At 47.1% G+C, this 26,483-nt stretch overlaps 1 protein-coding gene across 1 annotated transcript in view; it reads right to left on the bottom strand.

The window, feature by feature from the left end:
- PLXND1 (plexin D1) overlaps window positions 1-26,483 on the bottom strand; it is an 89,435-nt gene that overhangs the window by 44,199 nt on the left and 18,753 nt on the right. Inside the window, exons 9-21 of the mRNA XM_078872456.1 lie at window positions 23,588-23,698; window positions 20,924-21,019; window positions 19,158-19,248; window positions 17,806-17,981; window positions 15,245-15,396; window positions 14,596-14,695; window positions 12,821-12,960; window positions 11,912-12,085; window positions 10,775-10,865; window positions 9,128-9,343; window positions 6,888-7,040; window positions 1,235-1,343; window positions 327-437 (exon numbers count right to left, since the gene is read on the bottom strand). Of these exons, the coding sequence (XP_078728582.1) occupies window positions 327-437; window positions 1,235-1,343; window positions 6,888-7,040; window positions 9,128-9,343; window positions 10,775-10,865; window positions 11,912-12,085; window positions 12,821-12,960; window positions 14,596-14,695; window positions 15,245-15,396; window positions 17,806-17,981; window positions 19,158-19,248; window positions 20,924-21,019; window positions 23,588-23,698 (1,720 nt within the window). The remainder of the gene's footprint in view (window positions 1-326; window positions 438-1,234; window positions 1,344-6,887; window positions 7,041-9,127; window positions 9,344-10,774; window positions 10,866-11,911; window positions 12,086-12,820; window positions 12,961-14,595; window positions 14,696-15,244; window positions 15,397-17,805; window positions 17,982-19,157; window positions 19,249-20,923; window positions 21,020-23,587; window positions 23,699-26,483) is intronic.

The raw sequence follows: 26,483 nt of genomic DNA, 5'->3' as shown, positions 1-26,483 counted from the left end.
ACTCGCAGATGGCAGTGAGGCGGTGGTCACCGAGCTGTTAGTTCTCTCTCCGTTAAACATGTTTGCTCGCTGCCCCAAGCCAGATTTGTTGTGTGTTGCTCGTTTTTGCAATGCTACGGGAGCATATAAAGTAGAGTACAACAATGGATTTTGCTGCACTGCCCTCTGCTGCGTGTTGGTCACCCAATCAAGCACTATCCAGGCTCGAGCCTGCTTAGCTTCCAGGGATCTGACTATATCGGGCACATTCCACGTGGTTTGGTGACAGGTGTGTGTGTGTGTGCGTGTTTAACGTGCAGCGATGAAGCGAAGAATTCTGTCCTCACCTTTGCGGATTTCGTCTCGGATCTGCGCCTCCATGTCCGCCATCTGCACGAGGATTTTCTTTAGGTTGTGCTTGGCTCTCTTGTTTTTGATGTAAAACACCATCACCAACACTGCCGAACAACGGTAGTCATGTGGCTGATTAATGTGACCCCCTCCAGCAACTAAAGGCGCTGCTATGCATCACAACAGTAACACAAATGTTTCTTGAATCGAACCTGAATTGTGACAATCAATTAACGTTTGTGATAGCGCGCAGCCACGGGTGTGCCCCTATATCCACCCCGACAAGTTTTATGTTCTTTGTTGTAATTCAAGAGCCCAGAATACAAAGTATGTTTCGAAGAGGGGGAAACAGCAACAAACCCGAAGCGATGCACCCGCAAAATTACGGTCCGACCGGGGCCGTCCGTGCTCGCTGCCCTGCCGCGGTAGGGGGCGACGATCGGGAACAGCCTATTTAAGGCGGACGGGAAGAAGACTGAGGAAGGGAGAGGAGGGTGGGATTCACCCCACCTGAGGACAGCTGCTTGCGTTGTGGCCGAAAGGTCGTGAGAATTATTTTACTTTTATTAATTTTAATTTTTCACCTACGTGACTTTACCGAAAAAACCTAAGAAAAATGTATTCTCCAATTGAATCACAACCACAAATTTCAACAATTCATCGAAACTCCGCTGCGGAGACAGGGGGAGGAGGAAGGGGAGGAGGGGGTTAACGGTTCGACCTCCGCTCGTTCCTGCGCAAAGAACCCCCTTGCGTCGAGTTTGCCGTCTCGCGCTAAAGAGGGAAAGCCAGGGGGTGGGGTGGCACGGAGGCAGCCCGAGAGCCAGGGGACCTGCCCTTGGGCAGAGAGCTCACAAAGACGACGACGACGACGACGAAGAAGGTGAGCCGAGAGCTCGCTCACCAATAATGCAGACGATGAGCAGGGCCAGGAAGAGAGCAATGGCAGTCGTCAAGTTGGATTTATCCACCGTCAGCATTTCCACCGTCACCTTGTAGTGCCCGACCTGAACCTGCGGGCACAGACAGCCGAGGGGAAACGCAATGTCAGGGGTGGCTGTGGAACGTGGTTGGTTGGTATCCCCGCACGAAGGCCACTGCAACCCATGGGTCCCAGTGCAGTGACACTGCCTGTAAAGTCGAGAGCTATGCGACTGCTCAGAGACAGAATCAGAGTTCATGAGGTGTCCATCGGAATCAGCCTCACGTCACTGCACTAATATCATTGTTTACTGACCCAGGAAAGCCTCACTCAGTCTCATGACTCTCTTTCAAGAGGGCCCTGCCAAGTTGTCAGTGTAACGGGGCAATGGCCGCTCTGTATGTTCCAATTGAGTTCACACTGATTTGCCCCATGACCATATCACCGTGAATGTGACCGATCTTGTCGAATCTCAGCTTTTCAGACTTAAGCCTGCTTAGTCCTCGGATGGGTGACCACCGTGGCTTGCCAGGTGTTGTAGGCAGAGAGACCACAAGGTGGCTGCATTGAGTGTCACCCTCTCGCGCGTGTGGTAGGTTTTCTCCGCGTTCTCCAGTTTCCTCCCAAGTGCCTTGTCTCGTATATATTTGTATGGCGCCTTATTCAAGTAACGCATAAAATGGGACACAAGATGACAGTGCTTGAGATAAAGAGTGAGTCTATCATCAAAAGTGGTGGTGACGTAGTTATGCTGACAGAACAAGTGCAAGTGGTTAAGAAGGGGATGTGGTAGGCCTGGTCGTAGCTGGGGGGCAGGGAGTAGTGGTAGCATTCAAATATTAAACTTTAATTTTATTTTACCAGCAAAGGCCCACTGAGCTATGTAGCTCTTTTTCGAAAGCAACCTGGCCACAAATGACAGCTCAACGAAGTGGCTTTTCGTGTGGAAATGTATAGCAGACATATACTCTAAACGCGTGATGTTGATTCTAAAGACCCGGAGAAAAATCCACGCGACCACGGGGCGAGAGGCACGCAAACTCCAAATATACAGCAGCAAGCTTCAGGGTCGGGATTGAACCCACGACCTCCTGTATACCAGGCGAGGTAGTTAACATCTCGCTACCGTGACGCCCACATGGGTCAAACAATCGTCATTGGAATAGGCCAAACATCCCAACGCAGCAGGGCCAAAACTGAAACAAATTCTGATCATCATCGATTCTTTCCTGGCCAAACGATTCGGCATAATGAGCCAATCGTTGGAATAAGTTACTGGAATGTATTTGGCTTTTCAAGGACGTTCCTTCAGTGCAAAGGATGTGACGGTAAAACACAAAGAGAATCCATGACAAATGCCTGTCAAAGGCATCTCTTGACGAATGTTGTGTTGCTGTTGTCTCTCCTCACTCACACGTGTCCAGGGTTTCACAAGAGTGCCAATTGTCATGGAAGGGCTGCTTACATGTCTCAGTGAGAGCGATGCCTTCAAAGGCAACAAGAAAACGTTGCATCCGTTTTTTTTAGTTAACTGAATCCAGCTTAAGGAGGAAGCAATTACTTCACATGTGTTTGTTATCACTCCACAATATGGATATTATCGTAAATCAACGAATACATCCTTTATCAAAACCAGCGGCAAAGTCCACGTCTCTCTGCTTTGCGAAAATATACTCTGAAGATGTTAATTACCTTTGACCAACTGTAAAGTGTCCCATCATCATCTACCACGATCTATGCACTGTTGGTTAAAGCCAGCTCCATCTCCCAACAGGCTCACGATGTGTCGCCACGTTGAGCAGCACATGGGCCGGTCTAGTCGCTCCATCTCCGCGATGGAGGTCGTGCTCTCACGAGTGCTCATTACTTGCACTGCTGCTCCGTCATTATTCACACCCACCGCCTGTGGTTCTCTTGTTCGGGAGTGGTGTGTCTCCTGCCCAAGTCAAGTTGTGTTTTTATGAACGGTCAATACGTGACATCTTTAACCTGCCCGTGTTCTGCAATCACGCACTGTTGCTTTCTCCACCTCTTAGCGCATCACAATCTAAAGATACGTAACCGGCTGATGCCTCATCTCGAGACAGGAAATAAAAACTTAAACCAAAATAATATAAATATAAAACAATAAAAATCTCACGACGTTTCGACTGCAACACAAGCAATCATCATCAGGTGTGAAATCCACAGCAAGAATAATTAGAATTTTTTTTTTAAAACAAACTTTTTTTCAAATTTTCTTGCTGTCTATTTCACACCTCATGATGATTGCTTTTGTTGCAGTCGAAACGTCGTGAGAATTTGTATTATTTTATATTATTTTATTATTTCCCTTCTACGTGACTTTACCGAAAGAACCAAGAATATGAATCCCTGCAGTCACGAAAGCTTTAAATCACAAAACCATGTTTTCGTTACCAGGTGTAAGTCCCACTGGCCAATGCAGCTCTGTTTCAGAAGCGATCTGGCCACAAATGATGGCTCAACGAAGCGGCCTATCATCACGTGGACGTTAATAGCAGCCAAATACTCGACGCTCGTCACGCTGATTCTAACTGGTGCACTGACTCTACAGGTGGGCGGAGGGAGAGCGCACTGAGAACACTGGGAATCCCGAAGGGCAATTGACAAAAGGTGACGACTTTTGAATTCACCAATATGAGCAGATTTCCAGCTGTAAATTCTGATCATCTAAATCAAATCTTACTTGAATCAAGGTCGCAAGTGTCCAACGGCGTGTTTCTTATTCATCGGGGCGATCCATTTACAGACACCCCGCTGATTTCTCAACCTCACTCTTTCTCTCTTCACGACGGCCGATTGAACGGCCATGAAGGCGACGTCTCCCACGCCGCATGGCGGAGAAGAGCAGCTGTGGATTTAATGAGCGGGTTGAGATGGGTCGGAGGTGACGTGCGGAGGCTTTGAATGAACTTGTAGTTTCTTCTATAATTCCCCCCCCCCCCACCCGCCTCTTTGATTTTCGTGGGGTATCTATAAATGTATCGACCTGTAAGTAGAACCGACACATTCTGCTGTTGCTTGCTTGGCGGAACGCGCCGCAGGCTGCGGTTGAGCGGCAAAAAAAAAAGAAGCCTGTGATGCGTGCAAGGAAGAGATAAGTCGTCCGTGGTCGAGTTTGTGATGCAACAGCCTTTCCTGCATGTGCTAGAAGCAGCATGTTTCATTTGTGTTCATCTTACTGTAAAATAATATGAACTAAGAAAACCTCCGCGACATTTACGGTGCGTTTATGCGGCGGTTGCATAATACCATTTAAGGTAACACACGTTCATCTTCTTGGTTCTTTCGGTAAAGTCACGTAGACGGGAAATATAAAATAATAATAATAAAACATAATAAAATATAATTCTCACGACGTTTCGGCCACAACGCAAGCAGCCGTCCTCAGGTGAAGAACAGGTCTGTCGGAAAGACAGCGTCTGAATGAACCGTGTCTTTCCGACAGACCTGTTCTTCACCTGAGGACGGCTGCTTGCGTTGTGGCCGAAACGTCGTGAGAATGGTATTTTATTGTTTACTTTTTCTTATTTTATTATTTCCCTTCTATGTGACTTTACCGAAAGAACCAAGAAGATGAATCCCTGCAGTCACGAAAGCTTGAAATCTAAATGAAACACACGTTCCAATATATTTGCAATGCAGTAATGGTTAGCACACTGGATTCCATATTCACACCATGAATTAAGGGTAATTTGAGCACAATTAACTAAAGTACAATTTGTGCAATGAGGAAACTTAAGATCAATTTGACAGATGCATTCTAACACTGGAATGCTGCCATGGTGTAATGGTTAGCAAACTGGACTTGCAATCTCCTGGGCATGAGAGTGGAAACAATGGAGCAAGATGTCAACTCCCTCGCCTGGTATACAGGAGGTCGTGGGTTCGATTCCGACCCTGACGCCTGCTCTATATTTGCAGTTTGCGTGTCCCTCTCCCCCGTGACGCCGTCGCTTATTCTCCGGATCCTCCGGTTTTATCCGTCCGCATTTAGAAACACGCATCCAGAGTATTTGGCTGCGAAACATTTCCACGTGATGATAAGCCACGTCGTTGAGCTATCATTTGTGGCCAGGTCGTTTCTGAAAAAGAGCTACATAGCTCAGTGGGGCCTTATCTAATAAGATTTAAAAACTGAAAATGTGTTTTTATTGCCACAGCCCGGCCTCGATTGCTGCCTCTGTCCGCCCAGCAGTAACCGTGGGTACAGCACAGGTAGTCGATGGGCACGTCGTCTGTTTTAGGGTAAAGTTTGTGTACTCCCAAAATCTTTGCAGAAGCGTGGAAAAAGTTCGCCAAAATAACCCCTTCGAGAAAGCTCAAGTGGCGGGCCTCTCGGGAGCTCCATCTCGCGCAGCGGTAGCCAACTGGTGTGTCCCGAGCCGCGTGCGACTCTTTAATCCACCGCACACGGCTCTACCGAAGGGGCATAACGTAGAACGTACGATCACAGTGGCAACGAATAGTGAATGTCTCCCGTGTTGTGCCGAAAACTGTCAAGATATATTACACTCGCGTATACGCTTGGCTCTTTGCAGAACTCATGGATAACCTTTTGGCTCTTGGTCCGTTGCAGGTTGGCCACCCCTGCTCTAGTGCATGCCGTTCTGCCAGCAGTGGCATGCGCAGGCAATACCTTTGTATATGTAAATATATATACGCATTTTGTCTAGAGATATTTGCTCGCGTAAATCCAAAGCAGAGAGCCACGAGTTGGCTCAGGAAGTGGGCTTGGTGGTTGCAGTAATCTCATGCGGCCAGTGGGATTAGCAAACGAGCCGATGGGATCTCTCAGTGGCTCGGATGCTGCGCTGTGCAATCCTCCGGTGTCCCAAGGTCTCCCTTCTACATCTGGATGCTTTCGCTTGACTCAAATGAGCCTCAGACAAGTCCGAATGCCAAATAAACCCGGAATGTGACGAGATCTTGTCAGTTGTTACGAATTAGCGCCGGGTTCGTAAGTGGATGGAAGATTTCCAGGGAGCGCTCTGCGCTGTTGGCTAGGGCTGCGAGATGGCCAGAAGGCAATACAGCAAACGGATTCTTGAAGCTATCTGTGTGGAGCTTTCAATGCTATCTCCTGCTGTGTGTGGATTTTCTCTGGGTAGTCCAGTTTCCTCCCACAAGAAGCCAAATATTGGCCAATAACCCAAAAGCAGGACCCTCCTGAAAAAGAGTCTCGAGACTCAGCGAGGTTCTCCTGGTTATCAGGCACTACTCAATATCAGGTACAATGACTACGATGTTAACCTGGCGCGTTGGCTCAGCGGTAGAGCAATAGGCTCGCAATCACAAGATTGCAAGTTCAATTCCTGGTTGGGGATTGACTTGGCTAACAATTTGTGGGCAAGGTAAACAGTGGATATCCGATGGATAGACTCAACCCCGTCATAAGAACGTGGAATTTCCACCATTGGCTCGGGACTGAAAGTGGCTCAGGACTGCAAACAGGAGATAAGCACTGCCTTAAAGTTCATTTGAAAAAAAGATATGGCTTTGACATTTTTGGACTAAGATGTGAAGATTCTTCACAGCGACAACATTGTACCACGACCGCGAGGCGGTGAAGAAACTTGTTTTTTTTCTTCTTCAAAAAGGAGGCTGCACTTACTGTCACCGGCAGAGACGAGTCCTCCACGGTGGAGAGGTTGACGGAGCAGGTGAATCTGTCTTTGTTGTCCAAGAATTGAAGGCTCAGGCAAGGCACGTGGCCGACAAAGATGTAGATCTCCGACAACGCGAGGTCCAAGTTTGAAGAGAAATTCTTTACAGGCGAGGGGTGGGTGGGAGGATGCAGAATTAAATAAATAAACAACAATTCTCAACGCACAACTTCTCTGAGTGGCACGTGGACAACATCGTAATCTTTTTTTTTTCAGATTGGTGGATTTCATTTTACAACACAATGCCTCGCTGTGTTTCTAAATATAATAGCTCCATTGTTTGCAGTAAGTAGTTTTGCATGGCGCACGGACAGGGTGGGATTAAACAGTGCAACAAAGCACCAGAGGCACATCTGTAATGTGTTTTTAATACACAACACACAATGGGCTGTCACAGACGCCGTGTCTCCTTCCCACTCTCTAATAAAAATGCCATTATTCGATTGTATTAGAACTAAGCAACAGCACACACACATGCGCACATGCAATAGATTTTTGCGTGTTTTTGTTATCCGACAAATGTGCTCAACAACGTGATTTTGGAGTCATTATTTAACAATGCATCAGAACGGAGACAAAACTAAACACATAATCATGGGGTTTATAATAATAATAACATGATTTATTTATTCAGGAAAGGCCCACCGGGTCTCTAGAGAGAAGGGACCTGCAATGGGAAATGTATATGTTAAGGGGTGGTGTTCTCTGTTTGGGATGATAACTGAGCACCAGATTCCTTGCCATCACATCCCACATTGGACCCAATACCAGAAGTAATTCGGAGTCCAAATCAGTTGTATTTAGATGCTATCATCATTATCGCCAGCAATGCTCAATCCACTGCTGGATGAAGGCCACCATTACAAAAAAATGTCCCTCTCACTGTGCTGATGCACCACACATCTCCCTTGCAAACTAAACACGATTGTAAAACTCGACTATTGATATGGGACCAGGTAAAGCTCACTGAGCTATGCAGCTCTTTTTCAGAAGCGACCTGGCCACAAATCACACCTAAACGAAGTGGCTTATCGCGTGGAATTTTATCGCTGCCAAACACATGTTTCTAAATGTTGGAGGGAAAAACCGGAATACCCGGAGAAAAATCCACATGACCACGGGGAGAACATGCAAACTCTAAATATACCTGCGTCAGGGTCGGGATCAAACCCACGACCTCCTGCATACCAGGCGAAGTAGTTAACATCTCGTCACCGGGGCACCCATCTGATGTGACGTAATTACACCTGTACATGTTTCATTTATTTGCTACATTTTCATTCATCAACATCTGTATTTTGTAAACCGTGTATCGTAGCAGGAACAGTAATATGCTTTCATAAGATATGTTGCTTCGACACTCGATGAATCCAATCGATATTGTAAAAAGTGTCTTGCATTGTAATTCCTACTGAATAGATTCAAAATACTATTCAACGCTGCGCTCACTTCAAGCCACAGTCAATGGGAGTGTTCTGCTCACATTAACACTGAGGCGGCACTCATCCCCAGTGTACAGCCCTGAGCCGGTAGTGGAAATTCCACATTCATATGGCGGGGAGCGAGTACAGGTAGTCCCCGAGTTATGATGGTCCGATTTACGATATTTCGATCTTACGATGGCGATAGCGATATGACAAAATTGCCATCAACAACCTTAACATCGTTCAAGTATGCAGACGACGCACAGGATCTTGGTGAGTACAGTACAATATGATACGTTACGATACGTTCAATGCATGTATGATACGTAGCTTTAGCGATTTCATTTTAAGGTTACCACGATACGATACGTTCAATGCATGTTAAAAGTTTTTATAGCAGATAGGATTGTTTCCTGAAAAAACTTTCTATTATATTGCAATTCATATAGACAGGCTAAGAATTTACTTTGGTTTTTTTACTTTACATTTTACTGTGCAATACAGTATTGTAATTAATAAATACATACAGTGTATAGTTTACACAGTACGGTACTGTAAATTACTCTGTTTTGCTAAATTATCACCATTCTTTAAGACTCCTGGGTAGGCTAGGCCATTTTCGACTTACGATATTTTTGACTTACGATGGGCTCGTTGTAACGCATCTCCATCGTAAGTAGAGGACTGCCTGTACATCCATAGGACAACCACCGATGAACTTTCCCACAGAGTGGACACTCATCCCCGGTGGAGCATTGCCTCACCTTGAACGTCAGCTGGATTAGCTCCTTTTTCTGCAGCGTCGGCTTGTTGATCAACTCAAACCGTGGGTTTTCGTAGTAGTCAAAGTCCTGGATGCTGATGTGGTTGTCGAAATGAAACTGCGCTTTGACCCGCAGACGGCTGCCCGTCGTCCTGTTGAGCCGTGGGGACGGGCACTCGATCATCGGCTCTTTCGACGACGACGAAATATTGCATTTCTGCGGACGGGAAGCGGAGCAGAAGCGGGGGGCAGTGGGGGCGGGGGGGGGGGCACGAGGGTCCGTTCAAGATGTACGGAGGGAGAACTAAACTTTTAAATAATTGTATTGCTTAGCAGGTGAAGCCCACTGAGCTATATAGCTCTCTTTCAGAAGCGATCTCGCCGCAAATGATGGTTGCAAAGAAGTGGCTCATCATCCAGTGGATATTTATAGCAGCCACATACTGTGAAACGCACCACGGGGAGACGGGCGTCAGGATCGAGCTCGAACTCACGACCTCCTGTGTACCAGGTGAGGTAGTAAACATCTCACCACCGTGGCCTCCCCTGAATTGAGTGACCCGTGAAGGTTGAAGTGTGGGTGCGTTCTGGATTATAGTATGTATACAGGGAAGAGTTCACTGCCATCCCAGCCGCGAGAGTTCCGAATGGAGACTTCGTCTAATGACATCAAACCGGAGATGCACACCTCCTCCATAGAGGCCACGTGCGGTACTGTACAGACAGGACAGAGGGCATTGCTGTACAGGTGAGACGTGTTGGGATGAGATTGCTCAGATGCCACGATCGTAACAATCTTCAAGAAAGGAGACACGTACGAACGGGATTGCTTTTCTGTCCAGCACAGGAAAGATCACTGGGAAAACCCTCCTAAAGCAGATTGCGCTGTGAGTGGGATAGACCACACTGTGTGTGAGTGGGATAGTCTGTGCTGTGTGTGAGTGGGATAGACCACACTGTGGGTGAGTGGGATAGTCTGTGCTGTGTGTGAGTGGGATAGACCACACTGTGTGTGAGTGGGATAGTCTGTGCTGTGTGTGAGTGGGATAGACCACACTGTGGGTGAGTGGGATAGTCTGTGCTGTGTGTGAGTGGGATAGACCACACTGTGTGTGAGTGGGATAGTCTGTGCTGTGAGTGGGATAGACCACACTGTGTGTGAGTGGGATAGTCTGTGCTGTGTGTGAGTAGGAGAGACCACACTGTGTGTGAGTGGGATAGTCTGTGCTGTGTGTGAGTGAGAGAGACCACACTGTGTGTGAGTGGGATAGTCTGTGCTGTGTGTGAGTGGGAGAGACCACACTGTGTGTGAGTGGGATAGTCTGTGCTGTGTGTGAGTGGGAGAGTCTGTGCTGTGTGTGAGTGGGAGAGACCACACTGTGTGTGAGTGGGATAGTCTGTGCTGTGTGTGAGTGGGAGAGACCACACTGTGTGTGAGTGGGAGAGTCTGTGCTGTGTGTGAGTGGGAGAGACCACACTGTGTGTGAGTGGGAGAGTCTGTGCTGTGTGTGAGTGGGATAGTCTGTGCTGTGTGTGAGTGGGATAATCTGTGCTGTGTGTGAGTGGGAGAGACCACACTGTGTGTGAGTGGGATAGTCTGTGCTGTGTGTGAGTGGGAGAGACCGCGCTCCGTTGTGTGGATACTCACACTCACTTCCGTGCTGTCCAGGTGAATGCTCATAGCCACTTTCTGCGCCACGACTTCGCCCGTCAAGGACACCTGGATTTGTCGTCCTCCCCTAAAGTGCGGCAGTGAAACGAGAGATGAAATGCACGCCGACAACTTGATAAACGACAACTGCACGATAAATCGACATCGTGAAGCTGCGTCCGTCGCCAAAGAGCAAACGGCACGTAGGGCACTATGATGTCACAGCGCACAGGAGATGCTCCCACCTGCACGTACACCTATGTATGCGCAGAGCTCTCGGAGACAGTTTAGAGATCAGCATAGCCACGGTAGATCTCCTATTCATCCATAATGAGAAGAGCAATAATCATAAAGACATTGTGAGCACGCGGTGCGTGTTGTGGCGCATTGGTGGCTTCAATTTTGTAACCACGGAGCCTCCACCCTTTGGACCTCCCTCCACAGGGACCTCCGTTTGGCCTCCTCGCTCTCTCTGCATCAAGTCTCTGCTCAAAACCTTCCTGTTCAGCGGCGTGCCTTCGGACTCCCTTAACCGCTTCCTTTCTCTCCTGCCCTTGCTAAGCCCCCGTTCGCTCCTATTCTCCACATGTAATCCTAACCATCGGAGATGACCGGTAAGTTCTAAGTGCGTTACACACGTGAGTTGTTGTTTATTTTAACGCGTGAGGTCTTGCGGTCACTTGTAACCCAAGTGTTTGTTTTCTGGGCTGGGCTGGGCTGCGCATCGAGCGTTTCCTCTCTCATATGCCCTCGACCATGCATTACTGTGGGCAGCTTCGGGAGTTTAATTGAAGATGTTCGCAATAGCGCGTGGCAGAAGCTGAAAAGAAGAAATGCTCGGCACAGAGCCCAACCTGGGAACTTGCACATGGAGTACGTCATTGTTGTTGATGTTGTTATTGTTTTGATTTAAAGCTTTCGTGACTGCAGGGATTCATATTCTTGGTTCTTTCGGTAAAGTCACGTAGAAGGGAAATAATAAAATAATATTAATATAATACAAGAATTTTTATTATTTATTATTTCCCTTCTATGTGACTTTACCGAAAGAACCAAGAATATCTTGTTATTGTTGTTGATGTTTTTATTGATGTTGCTGTTATTGTTGTTGATGTCGTTTGTAAGCACACTCACTCTTTGTGGCTCTTGTACGGGTGCAGCTTCACCACCATGGGGTTGTCGATGATTTTGAATTTATCCGTCTTTTCCAAGAGGCACTGCCTGCTGTCATCGCAGTACAGGCAGATGTTGGTCTCGCCAACGCTGTCCCATTCTGGCATCTTGCACTTGATCACCGTGCTGATTTTACTGGGAAGAGACATACATTTGTTTAGTGAAACAAGTCCCAAGTTGATTTCGTTTCACAACTTGATCAACTCAAAATACCAGGCTAAGTTGAATTTGCAAAAGTGACATCGGACATTAGTCTTCGAGTAGGGGGGCGATGATCACCATGTGTATGGTGGGCGCCGCAGTGTCGAGATGTTAACTACCTCGCCCGGTGTACAAGGAGGTCGCGTGGATTTTTATTCGAGTCCTTCAGTTTTCCCTCCACAATTAGAATCAATGTGTGTTTTAGTTTTAATACGTGAACCAGAACGCTGCACTCTGTGCCGAGGTCTCCGACACGGTTCAATTTGGCCACTGGCCTACCAGGCAGTTGGCCGATAAGCCAGTCCTGGAGTTGGTCAGTGGCCAAATATTTTTATTTTACCAGGTAAGGACCACTGAGCTATATAGCTTTTTCAGAAGCGACCTGGCCACAAATGATAGCTCAACATAGTGGCTTATCGCGTCGAAATTTATTGCAGCCAAATATTTAAAACGCGTGTTTCTAAATGTGGAGGGAAAAACCGGAGGACCTGGAAAACAATCCACGTGGCCTCGGGGAGAGAGCACATGCAAACTCCAAATACGGCAGGCGTCAGGGTCGGGGTTGAACCCACGACCTCCTGTATACCCGGCGAGGTAGATAACATCTCGCCACTGTGGCGCCCTTGTGCAGCAGATGGGCTGCGTGGTATCAACTCGAGGCGTCCTCACTTGAGTATCGTGCAGGATTTGTTCGCATCAAGTCGGACATCAAGACTGGAACCAACGTCGAGGTCTCTCCCCCTGATGGTGACCACCATGCCACCAGCCTTGATCCCCTTCAGGGGCTCCACTTTGTCCACCTTGGGGTCCTGTGAGTGGGAGAGTCGTTGGGCTATGTTTTGTGGTTGTATTTGAGTTGTTTCAGGAAACCTGAAAGGAAATTCTTGGGTCTCATTCCGGCTGCAAATGGCCGCGTGGAAAAATTTCGTCGAGTGTTTGAAAAATGCCGACAAATGTTAAAGTTTAAGTTCCTCCAAAGTCTCCATTTGGCCATTATTTGTTTGACTTGGATGTATATACGCACCTCCGATTAGCACGTATGGTGCGAAAGAAGTTCAACATACAAACGTCCATATACAACACCATTCCCAACTCTCGGCTCAATAAAACGGCGTGGAATGGCGAGAGAGTTGAGAAGGTCGTGAGATTATCGTGGTAGGGAAATGCTTTTTTACCCAATTTAAAAGTTGCATGGTACATATGGCTCGATAATCATCATCTTTTAGAATCTTAATTTTAGACTGCAGGCGGAATCCCATAAGCTATGGAAGCTCTTTGTCAACACGTGTCCCCGTATGGGCGGATCAGCAAGTTGCAACAACAAAACAAAAAGCGATAGGAGTGCAACATGGAGAAAAATGTGAGCAGGTCACAAAAATAATTAATTAAGTCTGCTTTATCAACCTTGAGCAAGGCAGAAAAAGTAACAATGAAACAGTCCCAGACCACACCAAGACAACACGCAGCAATAGGGGTCCCTCGATAAAATATCCCATTTACAGTGAACTATCGATAAACTGGAAAGGATCACGTTTACAAATCGCATTGGCAAATGTGGCTGCATCCAGCACTAATGTTTTGCTTCAGGATATTTTTTTTAGCATGACCTCTTAACTCAACAACCCTTTAAGCCAAAAATGACACGAGTTTTCGGAAACGAATTTCCAGATAAAAAGTCTCATAACCAACTCCAAGTCAATCAATCTCTCTGCCCTCTCTGTGTGCTCTCAAGAAAGTCCATGAGTGAAAATTCCATCACGACTATGTGTTTTAATGTTAAAAGGCAAAGTCAAACGAGTCTTTTTTGTTGTTGTATCAACTCTGTAAATACATTGTCCGGCGACACTGCATCGGCAGGGGTGCACACTCACAAACAACCAAAACAAGACTGCACACATTCGTCAAAAATAACACCGTCGCTTTAAAAGGAACGCTCTGTCATCGGCGGTGATTCAGGCAATGGCCCTTCAGTGCTGTGGAGGACCATTGCCCCAAATTTAGACTCTGATCTATTTTTCCTTTTAAGGCTAAACAAATACAAAGATCCCCCGTGTAGCCTTAACAGACTGTTGGGGCAAGTGCTGTTAGCGAGCACCTATGAAGACCGGCACGGCACACGAGGAGGTGGGTGGCCAGCACCACCCCCGGCCGCCTTTGTCTCCCTCGTGGTGATATTTACACACCACACCAGGTACTAATTTGAGACTGAGTCAACCTAGGGGAGGCCCAGGACCGGTTCAGATAATCGTCAATGGTGTTGAGCGGGACTCCAACGTGGGTCACCAAGGTTCGTAGTGCGGCGCGCTAATCGCCACACTACCGCTCCCCACACAGTGTCCTCGACGAATGAGTTGAGTTTTTTGCTATACGTATATGTATACGATACGAAGCTTGTGTCGAGTTAACGAGGCACCCGATAGGCAGGGCTACCATCCGGAACTCACCGCGTATGTGTAAGTGACGGTGGACTCCGACACTCTCCCATTCACGTGCACGTGCACCTGGGTCCCGGTGACGTTGCTGCGACTCGTGACGCACACGATGCTGGCGAAAAAAAGGAACGTGGCATTTATTGTTTACGTTCGATGTCCCCCTAGGTCAACTCAGCATTAAATGAGTACCTGGTGCGGGGGGGGGGGTAATATAGGAAGCAAAGGCGGGCCAGGCTTGGTGCTGGCCACCCACCCCCACACATGTACCGTGACATTCTCAATAGGTGCTCGCAAACAGCGCTTGCCCCAACAGTCTGTTAAAGGCTGTACCAGGGATGTGTTTTTAATATGTATACAACTTTACAGGAAAGGCCCACGGAGCTTTATAGCTCTTTTTCAGAAGCAACCTGGCCACCAATGATAGCTCAACGAAGCGGCTGATCACGTGGACATTCCTAGCAGCCAAATACTCGTGAAACGCTGATCCTAAACGTGGAGGGAAAAAAGCCAGAGGACCCAAAGAAAACCCCACGGGGAGAACATGCAACCTCCAAAATACACAGCAGGCATCGGTGTCGGGATCGAACCCACGACCCCCTGTATACCAGGCGAGGTGGTTAACATCCCGTCTACCGCGGCGCATGCATAGAGCCACACACACCGCTTGGACACTTCGTAGAACTCCTTCAGCGGGCTGCAGTGGGCTGCTCCGATGAAGAGCCCTTGCTCAATGTCCTCAAAGCGGCCGCCCATATTGCTGCCCGTGATGGTGACGCGAGTGCCTCCTTGGAGTGGACCACTCTGGGGAGAAATCTAAACAAACAACGGGCAAACGACGTAAGTAAGCAAGGCACGAGCTCTGTGGCGCTGCTGCGGGGTTAACGAGGTGAGAGGCCACCCACTGCGATCGGCACGCTCGGCGGTCACTCCCCCTCGCGCAGCCTCACGACGGTGCGTGTGTGTGCACGCGTGTGTGTGTGTGCACGTGTGCGTGTGTGTGCACGTGTGCGTGTGTGTGTGTACGCGTGTGTGTGTGCACGTGTGTGTGCACGCGTGTGTGTGTGTGCATGTGTGTTTGTGTGTGTGCACGTGTGTGTGTGTGCACGCGTGTGTGTGTGTGCCCGCGTGTGTGTGTGCACGTGTGTGTGTGCACGTGTGTGTGCACGTGTGTGTGCACGTGTGTGCACGTGTGTGTGTGTGCACGCGTGTGTGTGTGCACGCGTGTCTGTGTGCATGTGTGTGTGCACGCGTGTGTGTGCACGTGTGTCTGTGTGTGTGTGCACGTGTGTGTGCACGTGTGCGTGTGTCTGTGTGTGTGTGCATGCGTGTGTGCGTGTGTGGGCAGCGGTAGTGCAGCAGTTAGCGCGCTGCGCTACGAACCAGGCGACCGGGGTTCGATTCCCGCTCACGGCCAACACTGGTGGCGATTATTTGTTCTGTCCCTGGGCCTCTCCTAGGTCAACTCAGTCTCAAATGAGTACCTGGTGCGGTGTGTAAACATCGCCACTAGGGAGACAAAGGCGGCCAGGCGTGGTGTTGGCCACCCACCCCCATGCGTACTATGCCGGCCTTCATAGGTGCTCGCAAACAGCACTGGCCCCAACAGTCTGTTCTGGCTACATGGGAGATCTTGTATTTGTAAATGCTTTCGTATGCATCTCTGCATCATAACATACTTTCCTGAGCAGGTGATCACTAGCTGCACTTGCCACTACAGTTGATCAGATTAAACGTTATAAATTTGCCTTCCTGTTTTGGGTGGTGCTGTGGTTAGAACACTGTACTGCAAACTTGTCATCCGAGTTCTGTTCCTGGTCTTGGGTTCAACTCTGGTAAGTGGTAGTTGGAACAATCCTGCTCCCTCCACCGCGCCTTCCCTCACCTTTTCGCCAACCCAAACTGACCGGCACGGTGAAATACGGTCAAATATTTAAAAAAAATGCCAAATTTCAATTCACAGCAGTTATTTTTGTTCCCAAATCTCTCATGGCGTTACTGGTGTCCGACAGTGTACATTAAAACTTGACCAATAGTTTTCAGTGCGAGAACAAAACAGAAAAAAAACTAACGACTATCACATCACTACAGAAAAGCTACGTTTTAATTAAAAATAATAACTTCTCTAACCCCACACTGACCAGCATGGCCAAGTAGACAGCTTTGGGTGGCCGCCATCCAGGAGTGGATCAACATACAGTGCTGTATATCATCAATAAAATGATTTTCATTCATGAAGCAATGTCTACAAAACAATAAAATTCACAAGTGTCAGTTAAAAACCCTTCACTTGTCAACTTCCTTACAACTACCCCGTTTTCTCACGGCCCTTCCAGCGTAGGACGTCATTTACAACTAACAACGAGTCAATTCCTTCGCGCTCTCTCTGTCTCCGCTCAGAAGAAGCAGCAGAAGAAAGAAGAAGAGAGGCCATTGCATGGGTGAGGAGACGTAAACCAGCGGTAGAGCGTTTGCCGCTTGTTACAAAGGTTCTAAGTTCGAATCTGGCAGGGCACCCTGGTCATCACTGCAGCGTGTGTTAACCATTGCATAGAACGCGCCGACAGCTTCACAGTGAACGTTAAAGGTCGCGTGAAGTCATTCGAGGTGAGCAGGACATTGAGTGCGCGTGGGCGTGATGGTAAAAAATTGCCAAATCCGAAATACTTCAACTGCAAATTGCTCAGTGGGGATTACACGCACAGCAGCATCGTCGCCCGTCACTGGCAGACCCATGCCGACTTGCAGGCAAGGTGTCGCCTTGTGCCACACGTGGACAGCTGTCACTGGGGGTACCCATAGAATTGTGGAGATGTGGTGCTTTGATTTGCGGAGGCAGTTATACTTTACATGTAAATATTTCGATTTAAAGCTTTCGTGACTGCAGGGATTCATCTTCTTGGTTCTTTCGGTAAAGTCACGTAGAAGGGAAATAATAAAATAAAAAATAATAAAACATAATAAAATAATTCTCACAATTATTATATGAGAATTATTTTATTATGTTGTATTTTTTATTATTTTATTTTTTCCATTCTACGTGACTTTACCGAAAGAACCAAGAACATGTAAATATTCTGAATGGTTTTTAAAAATATATATACCATGGACCCCCATCTTAATTATATTGCTGAAGTCCGCCGGACTTTTTGTTTGTCCTGAACCCCCCCCCCCCCCCCAACAAAGCAAGGTCCAGTCAGTACTCGTCGTGACCGCGAGTCTGACCTGTGTCACGACCGGCGCCGGGCACTCCCCGATGGGCTGCCGGCACGTGGTGTTGAGCCTGCAGCCGGGGACGGCGTCGTCGGGCGTCGCGCACCACTCGCACCGCAGCTGCCGGTGACGCATGGCCGAGCATTGGCCGCAGTCCACGGTTGCTCCACCGCACGTGTAAACCTCCACTGCGGTCGCGGCCGGGCCACAGCGGGACACGCGGGGACAGAGAGAGAGGGAGGGAGAGGAAAGGAGAGAGTGAGAAAGCAGGGCTCACTCAACACTCACAGTGAACGTCGTGACCCAGGGCCAGGTCAGCACAAGTTGTTTGGGTGCCACGGTCCATTGGGGCCTTGGATTTTGAGGGTCCCCCAAATGTATACGTACAGCTTTATAATAATTTCAATACAAGATTGTGGTACTATGATAAACTCTACAGTGTCATGTGGTCATTTAAACCCACAGCTTTAAGTGCCAGGAATATACTTGGTGCAGTTTCAAGCGAAAACGTCGCGTTATATTATTGCTAAATTCGGTTGTGAGAATTGATCTTCAACTTGCTGGTGAGCTCAAACAATAACAATTGGCACGTTAAACTCTTGCACACCGCGTGAACATTTCATTTGTTAGCCCATGTTGGGTGGTGGTTTGTTTCATTACGTAAATTTGGCCAAGACATTATGTGGCTGCCTAACCTAAAAAAAATGCTTATGAATCATACCATCGCAATCTTTATTCTGACCAGTTTCGTGGCGAAAATATGAATGTGTTCTGTATATTTTAACTTTGATGGAGCTTTACAATTCGTGAATCACATTTAAAAACTGGACTTAAAATAACGAAAGGGAACAACCATGCAGTGTTTGGCTTTGGGCACGGGTGGTGATAAACCAGTAGAGGATTGGCCCCCCAAAACTAGAACAATGGGCCCCCCATCAAACTTAATCCGACCCTGATGAATGGCAATCACCAATGACGATGATGATGGCGAATAAAATGTTGATGACAACGATGATGATGATTTATGATTCTGATGATAGGATGATGATGATGATGATGATATTAACAAAGCTACTTTGACAACTTCTGCTGCTGATACTGCTGCTAATGAACATAATGTGGCTGTTGACGGTGGTAAAAATGCAGCTGCTGATTGTGGTGATGAAAATAGCCATCATGATGATGATGATGGTAATAACATTGAAGGCAAGGATGATGATACAATTGACAATGATGATATGGCTACTGCTACTGGTGCTGATGGCGATGCTGATGGTAAGAATGGTGCGGATTTTGCTGCTGTTGACGCTGCCGAGAATCACGCTTGAGTGTTTTTTTGTTAATGTCGGTGTACCGCAGCAAACCTTGTATGTTATCTGGGTTGTCAACTGAAGCACCGTTGCTCTTCCAAGCCAAATTCACCGGAAATATTTCCGATATCATATTGGTTGTCAGCTGCAACACAGCGAAGAGAACGTCATGGTCACAATTCACACGCAAGAATGAAGACCCCACGTACCATCAACAGCTCTCTGACGTCCAGGCAATGCATCAGCATCGGTGCCAACTGATATTTTGCTGTTAATTATTCGAAGAACCACTTGTGTATACATTTGAACGTCACTTATCCGCCCAGACCAATGAACTGCCCATACCTAGCTTATTTTAGTCGGTAACCCCCCCCCCCCCATCAGCTATCCAATTCAATCCCTCTTAACTTGGTTATTGATGGTTGGAACGTCTATCAAGACCATGAGATCAACAAACTTTATCCTTACAGCCCCATGTCAACAGAACCCTAAATAACCTCTTTCCTTTCCACCTGAGAAACACATCTTGGCTCCAACACATCCTTAACACTGCAGACACTGAAAGAGCAATCCACGCGTTTGTTTTCTCCCTCATTGACTACTGTAGTGCCCTGATTTTTGAAACCCCGAGGAAACTCCTGAACAGTCTGTGGTGCGTTCAAAACGCGGCGGCCAGGTTGCTAACTGCTCACACCTTTCAAGGATTACATCACACCTGTCCCTTCATCGGCTCCCTGTCCGTAGCCGTAGTCATTTAAACATTTCCTTACCGGTGTTCAAGCACTTAAATGGACTTGCTCCTTCTTGCATGACCTTCTTCGGCCACGTATATTCCATCAAGGTCATTACGGTCCTCAGATTTTTGTTTGCTCACTCTCACCACGGTCTCGGCGCCTTCGCAATTGTGGCACCTGAACTGTGAAGCTCTTTGACGTTCCGAGGTCAGGGGACTACGCAGACACGTTACAAACCTTCAAATCTCGACTAAAAACGTATACGTGTATGATGGCTTTCTCTCTCTAGTTATTTTCAAACGTCTTTCTCACTTCGTCTTTCCTTGGTTGTTGTTCAACTATTTCCACCTTGCCACGCATAATGCCCTGAGAATTATTGTTTAAGGGCGCTAATTCTGATTATCAGTGTCTGTGCACGGTGTATCTGTCATTTCCTGCAGATGGTCACAAATCCAACCTTTTTACAATAATAATAATGCAATTTATAACGCGCGCAAATTTGCGGACGTAACGGCCGCAATTCAGAGGCGCGGAGCCAAGCTCAGAGTCACTCAGTCGCGTGTTCTAAATCTCGCGGACGCTCGCTTAAGTCTAACGCACCGTAAACAGCATTTCACGTCTCGACAGGTTTTCGCTTCACTTTTGTCATTTCCTCCGGATGTTCGCGTGTACAGTCTGCGACCGTTTCACATATCCGCCTGCATCTCAGTCCCCAGCGAGTAAGCTACGCGACGTTTAATCCTAGTTGAACACGTAGGTTGTCGCGACCAAAGTTATTCATAATAATTAACCCCCCTCTGGTTACCGAAATTTTGCGTTTTTTTTTTTAAAGACCGGAACCAAGAAGACTTCTTCACAATTGTGGCAAAATGGCCTGATGAAGCCGGTTGTAGTTACAAGCAGCGAAACGTAGTAGTTAAATTGTAAATGTTGTGGGTTTACTCCAACACACCGGTGTGCTGAAGTCGTAAATAGTTTTGCTCACGTGACAAATCTTACTGGGTGTGTGGGGTGGTGGTGGCTTAACGACAACATTTATATTCACGTTATAACCTTACTTGGGGGCACCTGACGTACGGGGCTCACCTTTACGGGAGAACATTTGATGGTGTCTGCGTCGACCCATTCTGCATCTACGATGATTTTCGTCCCAATCTTGCACACAAGCTTCACATTCTTGTCCTGCAAAGAGGCACGCCCATTCATTCAAAAAACTTCCTTTTTAGCTGCAACTATTTATTTCAAGGGAACACCTTAGAAATTATTAGAAGCATAGTGATCTATCCACCCATTCATACGTATTTATTTTTCGATATGAATCCAAATAACACAAAATGGCCGAGGCAATTAAATATTTTATTTCTGGGACACTATTTTTTCCAGGGGTGTTACTTAACTCCGCGACTGGGGCCCCAATCAATCTGAAATCAGTGCCACTCCGCGATGTCGAAACGCAGCGAGGACGATGATTGCGCTGAGACCCTGAACGCTCGCGGTACGCACCATAGTGGTGCATCGTGTACACCATAGTAGTGGTGCATCGTGTACACCATAGTGGTGGTGCATCGTGAGTACAGCTCGTCGAGATGAGTCGATTGCCGCATCGCCGACCATCAACAGACTAAACGTGACTGCATCACGGACATTATGCGAGAGCCGGGCTACTATGGTACCCCCCCCCGGGGTACCGCCATAAGGTTCATATATGCCAAAGGGGTAATGATTTCAACACTGAACTTTTGATCCAAAGGCCTCTGCTTCGATATCCCGGCACGGCAGTTGAAACAAGGGTGCAAGTTTCTTAGATCCCCCCCCCCACCCCGCCTCTTGTCTGCCCAGCGGCACACGTGGGTACATGGCAGCCGTTCAGTCGGCACGTGGCATGCGGTGGGGTAAAGTGTGGACACTGCCACCTGTCACAAAACATATTTGACAGCGAGGACGAGTTGGCAAAAAAAAACATTGTAAAGGGCCTCTCTAGAGCTCCCAGTGGAGGCCCTTCCACCAGCAGTCGTGCCAGCAAAGTGCAATTGCAGGGGCTGCACCTTCAGTTTGTGTGCGTGTAATGGGTTTTGCATCACCCCTTGCAGCCACGAGAGGGGCCTCAACATGTAAATTGAGAAACTGAACAAAGATAACAATTCACAGAATCTATGCACTTGCGTCAAAGTGGGGGAAGATGAGGTGAGGGAGAAGGGGGAGGCGGGGGTGTATCATTTCACTCCAATGAATAACAGACGTGAGAGCTCTTTGTCGAGAAAAAAAAGAAACCGCTGAGTTACTGAGTAACTATCAAAATTTGGGATTAGTCACGATGGCAATTTGTGGGCGATGGCCCACGCCTGCTAACGGTGCCGCGGTGTGTGTGGTTAATGTCCCCCTACGGCGTTGGCAATAAACCCACAACAGCCAGTGGGCGGCTGCGGATATCGCATTGTTGACCCAAGAGCAATTACTGTACACATCGGGAGTGAGCGGCTCCGACTGCTGGTCTACGCGCTTAGTCCGAGACCATACGCAGCTGCTAAGCTGTCACATCAAACGGGAAAATAACGCCGAATGAACAGCTACCGGAGGCGGCGGACAGTTAAAGGGCTCTTGTGGGAGTATTCGTATGAAGATGGGTCAAGATTAAGGACGAGCTATGTCTGCAGTGAGAGCAGATGCTGCTGGCAGGCGCTGGTGGGTGGACTGGGATTGGACCCTTTCCCACCGCACAGTCTGCAGTGGGCACGTGGTGAATGCGTTGTGAGAAATCAGATCTCTTTAACATTGTAATAGGTCGTAAATCTAACGCATGATTCTCTTAACTGTGGTCTTCATTGCCAGAGCCCAGCTGGGTTCAGAGAGGATTCTTAATTTAATTTTTCCAGGCCCAAGCACTTTGGGTTGTTAGTTGGTTGTTTGATTACATCTGGAAACAGTGGGATGTTGAATCTCCAGTCACTTGCTCACTGGCAGTCAGTCGCCCCCTTATCACCGTTGTTTCCCTTCTCGCATGGCTTGTGAACTTCACTCGTTGATTTATCCACCCATGTTGAGGATTCAGGATAGAAGACGCGACTGTTTCGTGTCATCCATAAAGTATGCAACCGCCAAACTGTAGATCACAACAGCACTTCTCTTCCTGCTTCCCACGCACTGCTCCACTTTGGAATTCTCTCCCATCGCCTCCTTTCTTGAGCTAGTATAATAACATCGCTCAATTAAAACAACGTGTTTACCACCCACCTCCCGTTCAGGATGGACACACAGATGGACAGATAGACAGACAGAGATGGACAAACGGATGGACAGATCGAGCTAATGCCTAAATGTTTTTTTATTGACTTAGTTTCTAACGTCAACAGGAAATGTATACTAAATTTGGGTTCATATTGGTTCACATCTTTACAGGATTTAAAACAAAAAAAATATGTATTTCAGAAGCGTCCTGGCCACAAATGATAGCTCAACAAAGTGGATTATCACGTGGACATTTACAGCGCGCCAAATACTCTAAAACGCAAGTTGATTCTAACATGCAAACTTCAAATATACAGGTGTCAGGGTCGAGATCGAACCCGCGACCTCCTGTATACCAGGCGAGGTAGTGCACATCTCACCACCGTGGCACCCCATCATGCCCCTACCCCGCTATGAACAGACAGACGGACAGAGATGACGGACACATTCTTCCACCGTCCTGAGTCGAAACGCTGAAACAAGAGCCACGGGGTGTTGCCGAGTCTCCGGGCGGCAGTGGGGTACCTTGATGGCCTTGGTGTTGGTGGTGTTGAGGAAGAGGGATGTCGTGCTCCCACTCGCGGAGGGCTGCCCCGCGCTGGAAGAGGCCGTGATGCGGGGGCAAGCACTTGCATCCTGGCAGGAAATGGCAATCACGCAGTGCTTCGCCACGCCAAGACCGCGCCAAGCAGACGCACCGGCCGCACGAAGCGTCGGAACATCGCCGTCAATCAACGGCGTTGGTTGATCGCGCGCACTCGCGAAACTCCCTCGCTAATTTTTTTGCTAGAACTGATTTTTGTTTGTTTATTTGTTGTCCTTCCCCCGCACCTCCGATAACCACGGTTGGCAACGTACGGCACGAAAGACGTTCAAGGTACTGTACCTACAATCCCTACCCGTAGGCGTCCAGGTCGCTATCTCCAGGGTTGCCAGAGCATGGCAGTACGCCAAGTGTGTTAATGTCCATCTGTATTCCATCTGTACGATGATTGAGTGTTTTAACCCCCCCGCCACCACCACCGCCACCCGCCCCCGTGGGTTTTTTCCAGGCCCTGCGGTTTCCTCCCACATGTAAAAACACTCGTGAATGGAGTTGGACAAACTTCCCAATGTAGGACTGTAGAGCTTGGGAAAATGTTGTGGCACCGGCCATGACTGCCTTCCTCACCAATCTGTGGTTTCCCGCGCCTCTGAATCATTCTCTCTCTCTCACTCAGAGGCGAACGAAAACTGTGAGCGCTGCACATTACAAATTATTAAATTGTTAAATATGATCCCACTAAGCAACGTAGCCTTGTCGTGATTTAACCTGTGACCTATTCAATCAACCTATTAAGTTTATTGAAACATTATTTGTATTTTCCCTATTTGTGCAGTTTTTTTTCGGTTTTGTTTTTCTGAGGAAAACATTTTCACTTGTGTAGGTGAGCATATAAATTGTCTGTCCTTCCCTTACATGAAATTTAGTGGTGGCTTTTTATGCAATGGAAAATTTAATCCAGACGGGTTTCTCATTCTCAGATGAAATACACATGGGTTGGCGGGTGTGTGCGTGTTCCTAGAAAAAAAGCAACACGCATGGCTGCCCAAGATTAAAAAGAAGAAGAAAACGGACGGAAACTCATGCAATTACATTGCAAACACTTTGACAATCAAAACATATGTGAATTATTAATAACAAATAATAGCGAAAATAATGTAAATTGTACCTTCACTCAATCCGCTGCTGAATGAAAGCATTCGCATGCATATCAGTCGTGGGCGATTTATTTCAACTCGATAGTAAGTCTTCTTGGTTCTTTCGGTAAAGTCACGTAGTAGGAGAATAATAAAATAATAAAAATAAAACATAATAAAATAATTCTCACAGGTGAGAATTCTCACAGGTGAGAATTACTTTATTAGGTGAGAATTCTCACCTGTGAGAATTATTTTATTATGTTTATTTTTATTATTTGATTATTCTCCTTTCTACGTGACTTTACCGAAAGAACCAAGAAGATGAATCCCTGCAGTCACGAAAGCTTTAAATCGAAATCGATAGTAAGTGTGTATTGGTGAGGTTATCCATTGTTTTAAATCAAACTAAAATTCAGTCAATGGACGGTGTTAATGATGATAGTTGTGAATATTTGTGCTCTCTTTTGTGGGTCTATTGTATTCATTCGAGTGTCCATACGCACCATTGGCAAGATTCGATTCTGCAAAAATAAAAATTGGCAATTTAGTTTTCGATTATTTGCCAGTAGTTCTAGCCTTCAAAATATACCTCTGGTAAACAAAACACTTTGTCACGTGTGACCAGTTAAAGATTTGAGAGAGGTCAGAAGTTTAATCGGCGGAGCGGTGGAGCGGAAGTCTGAGCACTGTGCCGTGAATGCAGACAGTTTTAACTTGATTCGTAGCAATGGTTAACATCAGTGTCGAGTGATCATCATAGCAACATGCGTTTAGACTATTCAGATAATTTTGCTGCTTTAAATGTCCAAATGATGCGCCACTTTGTTGAGCTATCATTTGTGGGCAGGTCGCTTTTGAAAAATAAGTTCATACCTCGGTGGGCTTTGTCTGGTAGGATGAGGAGGGTTCAGTGTTGTATTTGTTTGTGTTTGTGTTTGGGTGATTTGTTTACCTTTCTTGTACTCTGTACTCCTATCGTGTTTTTGTACTGTTTGTTGTTGTAACGTTCTTACCCCGTGCCCCGACTGGACATCTGTGAAAAATAGCTTTACATCTCATCAGATTCCTCCTGCAGTCTAAATAAATATTCTCACTGATTCTGGTCCTGGTCCCGGGCCCCCCTCTCCCGTTCCTTATCAACCCGTACGCTGACCAACGTGGTGAAGTATAGTCAAACAACTCTCAAGACCGACACGACTTGCATCCCACTGGGATTTTTGCACACAGTGTTGGTGTATGGTGCTTTTTCTGCAATATTTTGGATTTTCTGTTTGCACATAGTCACTTTAAGATGTTTTTTTGTTCAAGAGCCGAATGGCTCACAGGGCTATACCTAATAAATGAAACTTGAACGACGTCTGACAAGGCTTTCATCCAGCAGGGGATTGACAAAGGGCTGTGTAATTATTAATGATTAGGTTACTTATTAGACTTGCTTGCCTAGTTTGTGTGTTTTTTAAAACTTTTCTCTCTCTCCCTCAGTGAAGCAAAGTGAATGGCCAAAACGGCAGCCAAAAGAGAGAGATACTGCACCGGCAATCGCGGTAATCGATGCACACTCGCGTCATTACCGACATATCTGGGTTACTTAAGCATTTATTGCTTCTTCAGAATGACCACTTAGCCGAATCCAGCAAAGAAAGCTTCAACAGCAGATAAACCGTTTGGCGAGTTCTCACCGTGACTCAACTCGTTCAAATGGGCAGCCCTCTGTGATATTTCTTTGCAGCGGTGGCCA

This window comes from Lampetra fluviatilis, chromosome 34 (assembly GCF_964198595.1).
Source record: "Lampetra fluviatilis chromosome 34, kcLamFluv1.1, whole genome shotgun sequence".
Taxonomy (NCBI): Eukaryota; Metazoa; Chordata; class Hyperoartia; order Petromyzontiformes; family Petromyzontidae; genus Lampetra; species Lampetra fluviatilis.
The sequence above is the reverse complement of the archived record's forward strand: the minus strand, read 5'-3'. Positions and strand labels throughout refer to the sequence as shown.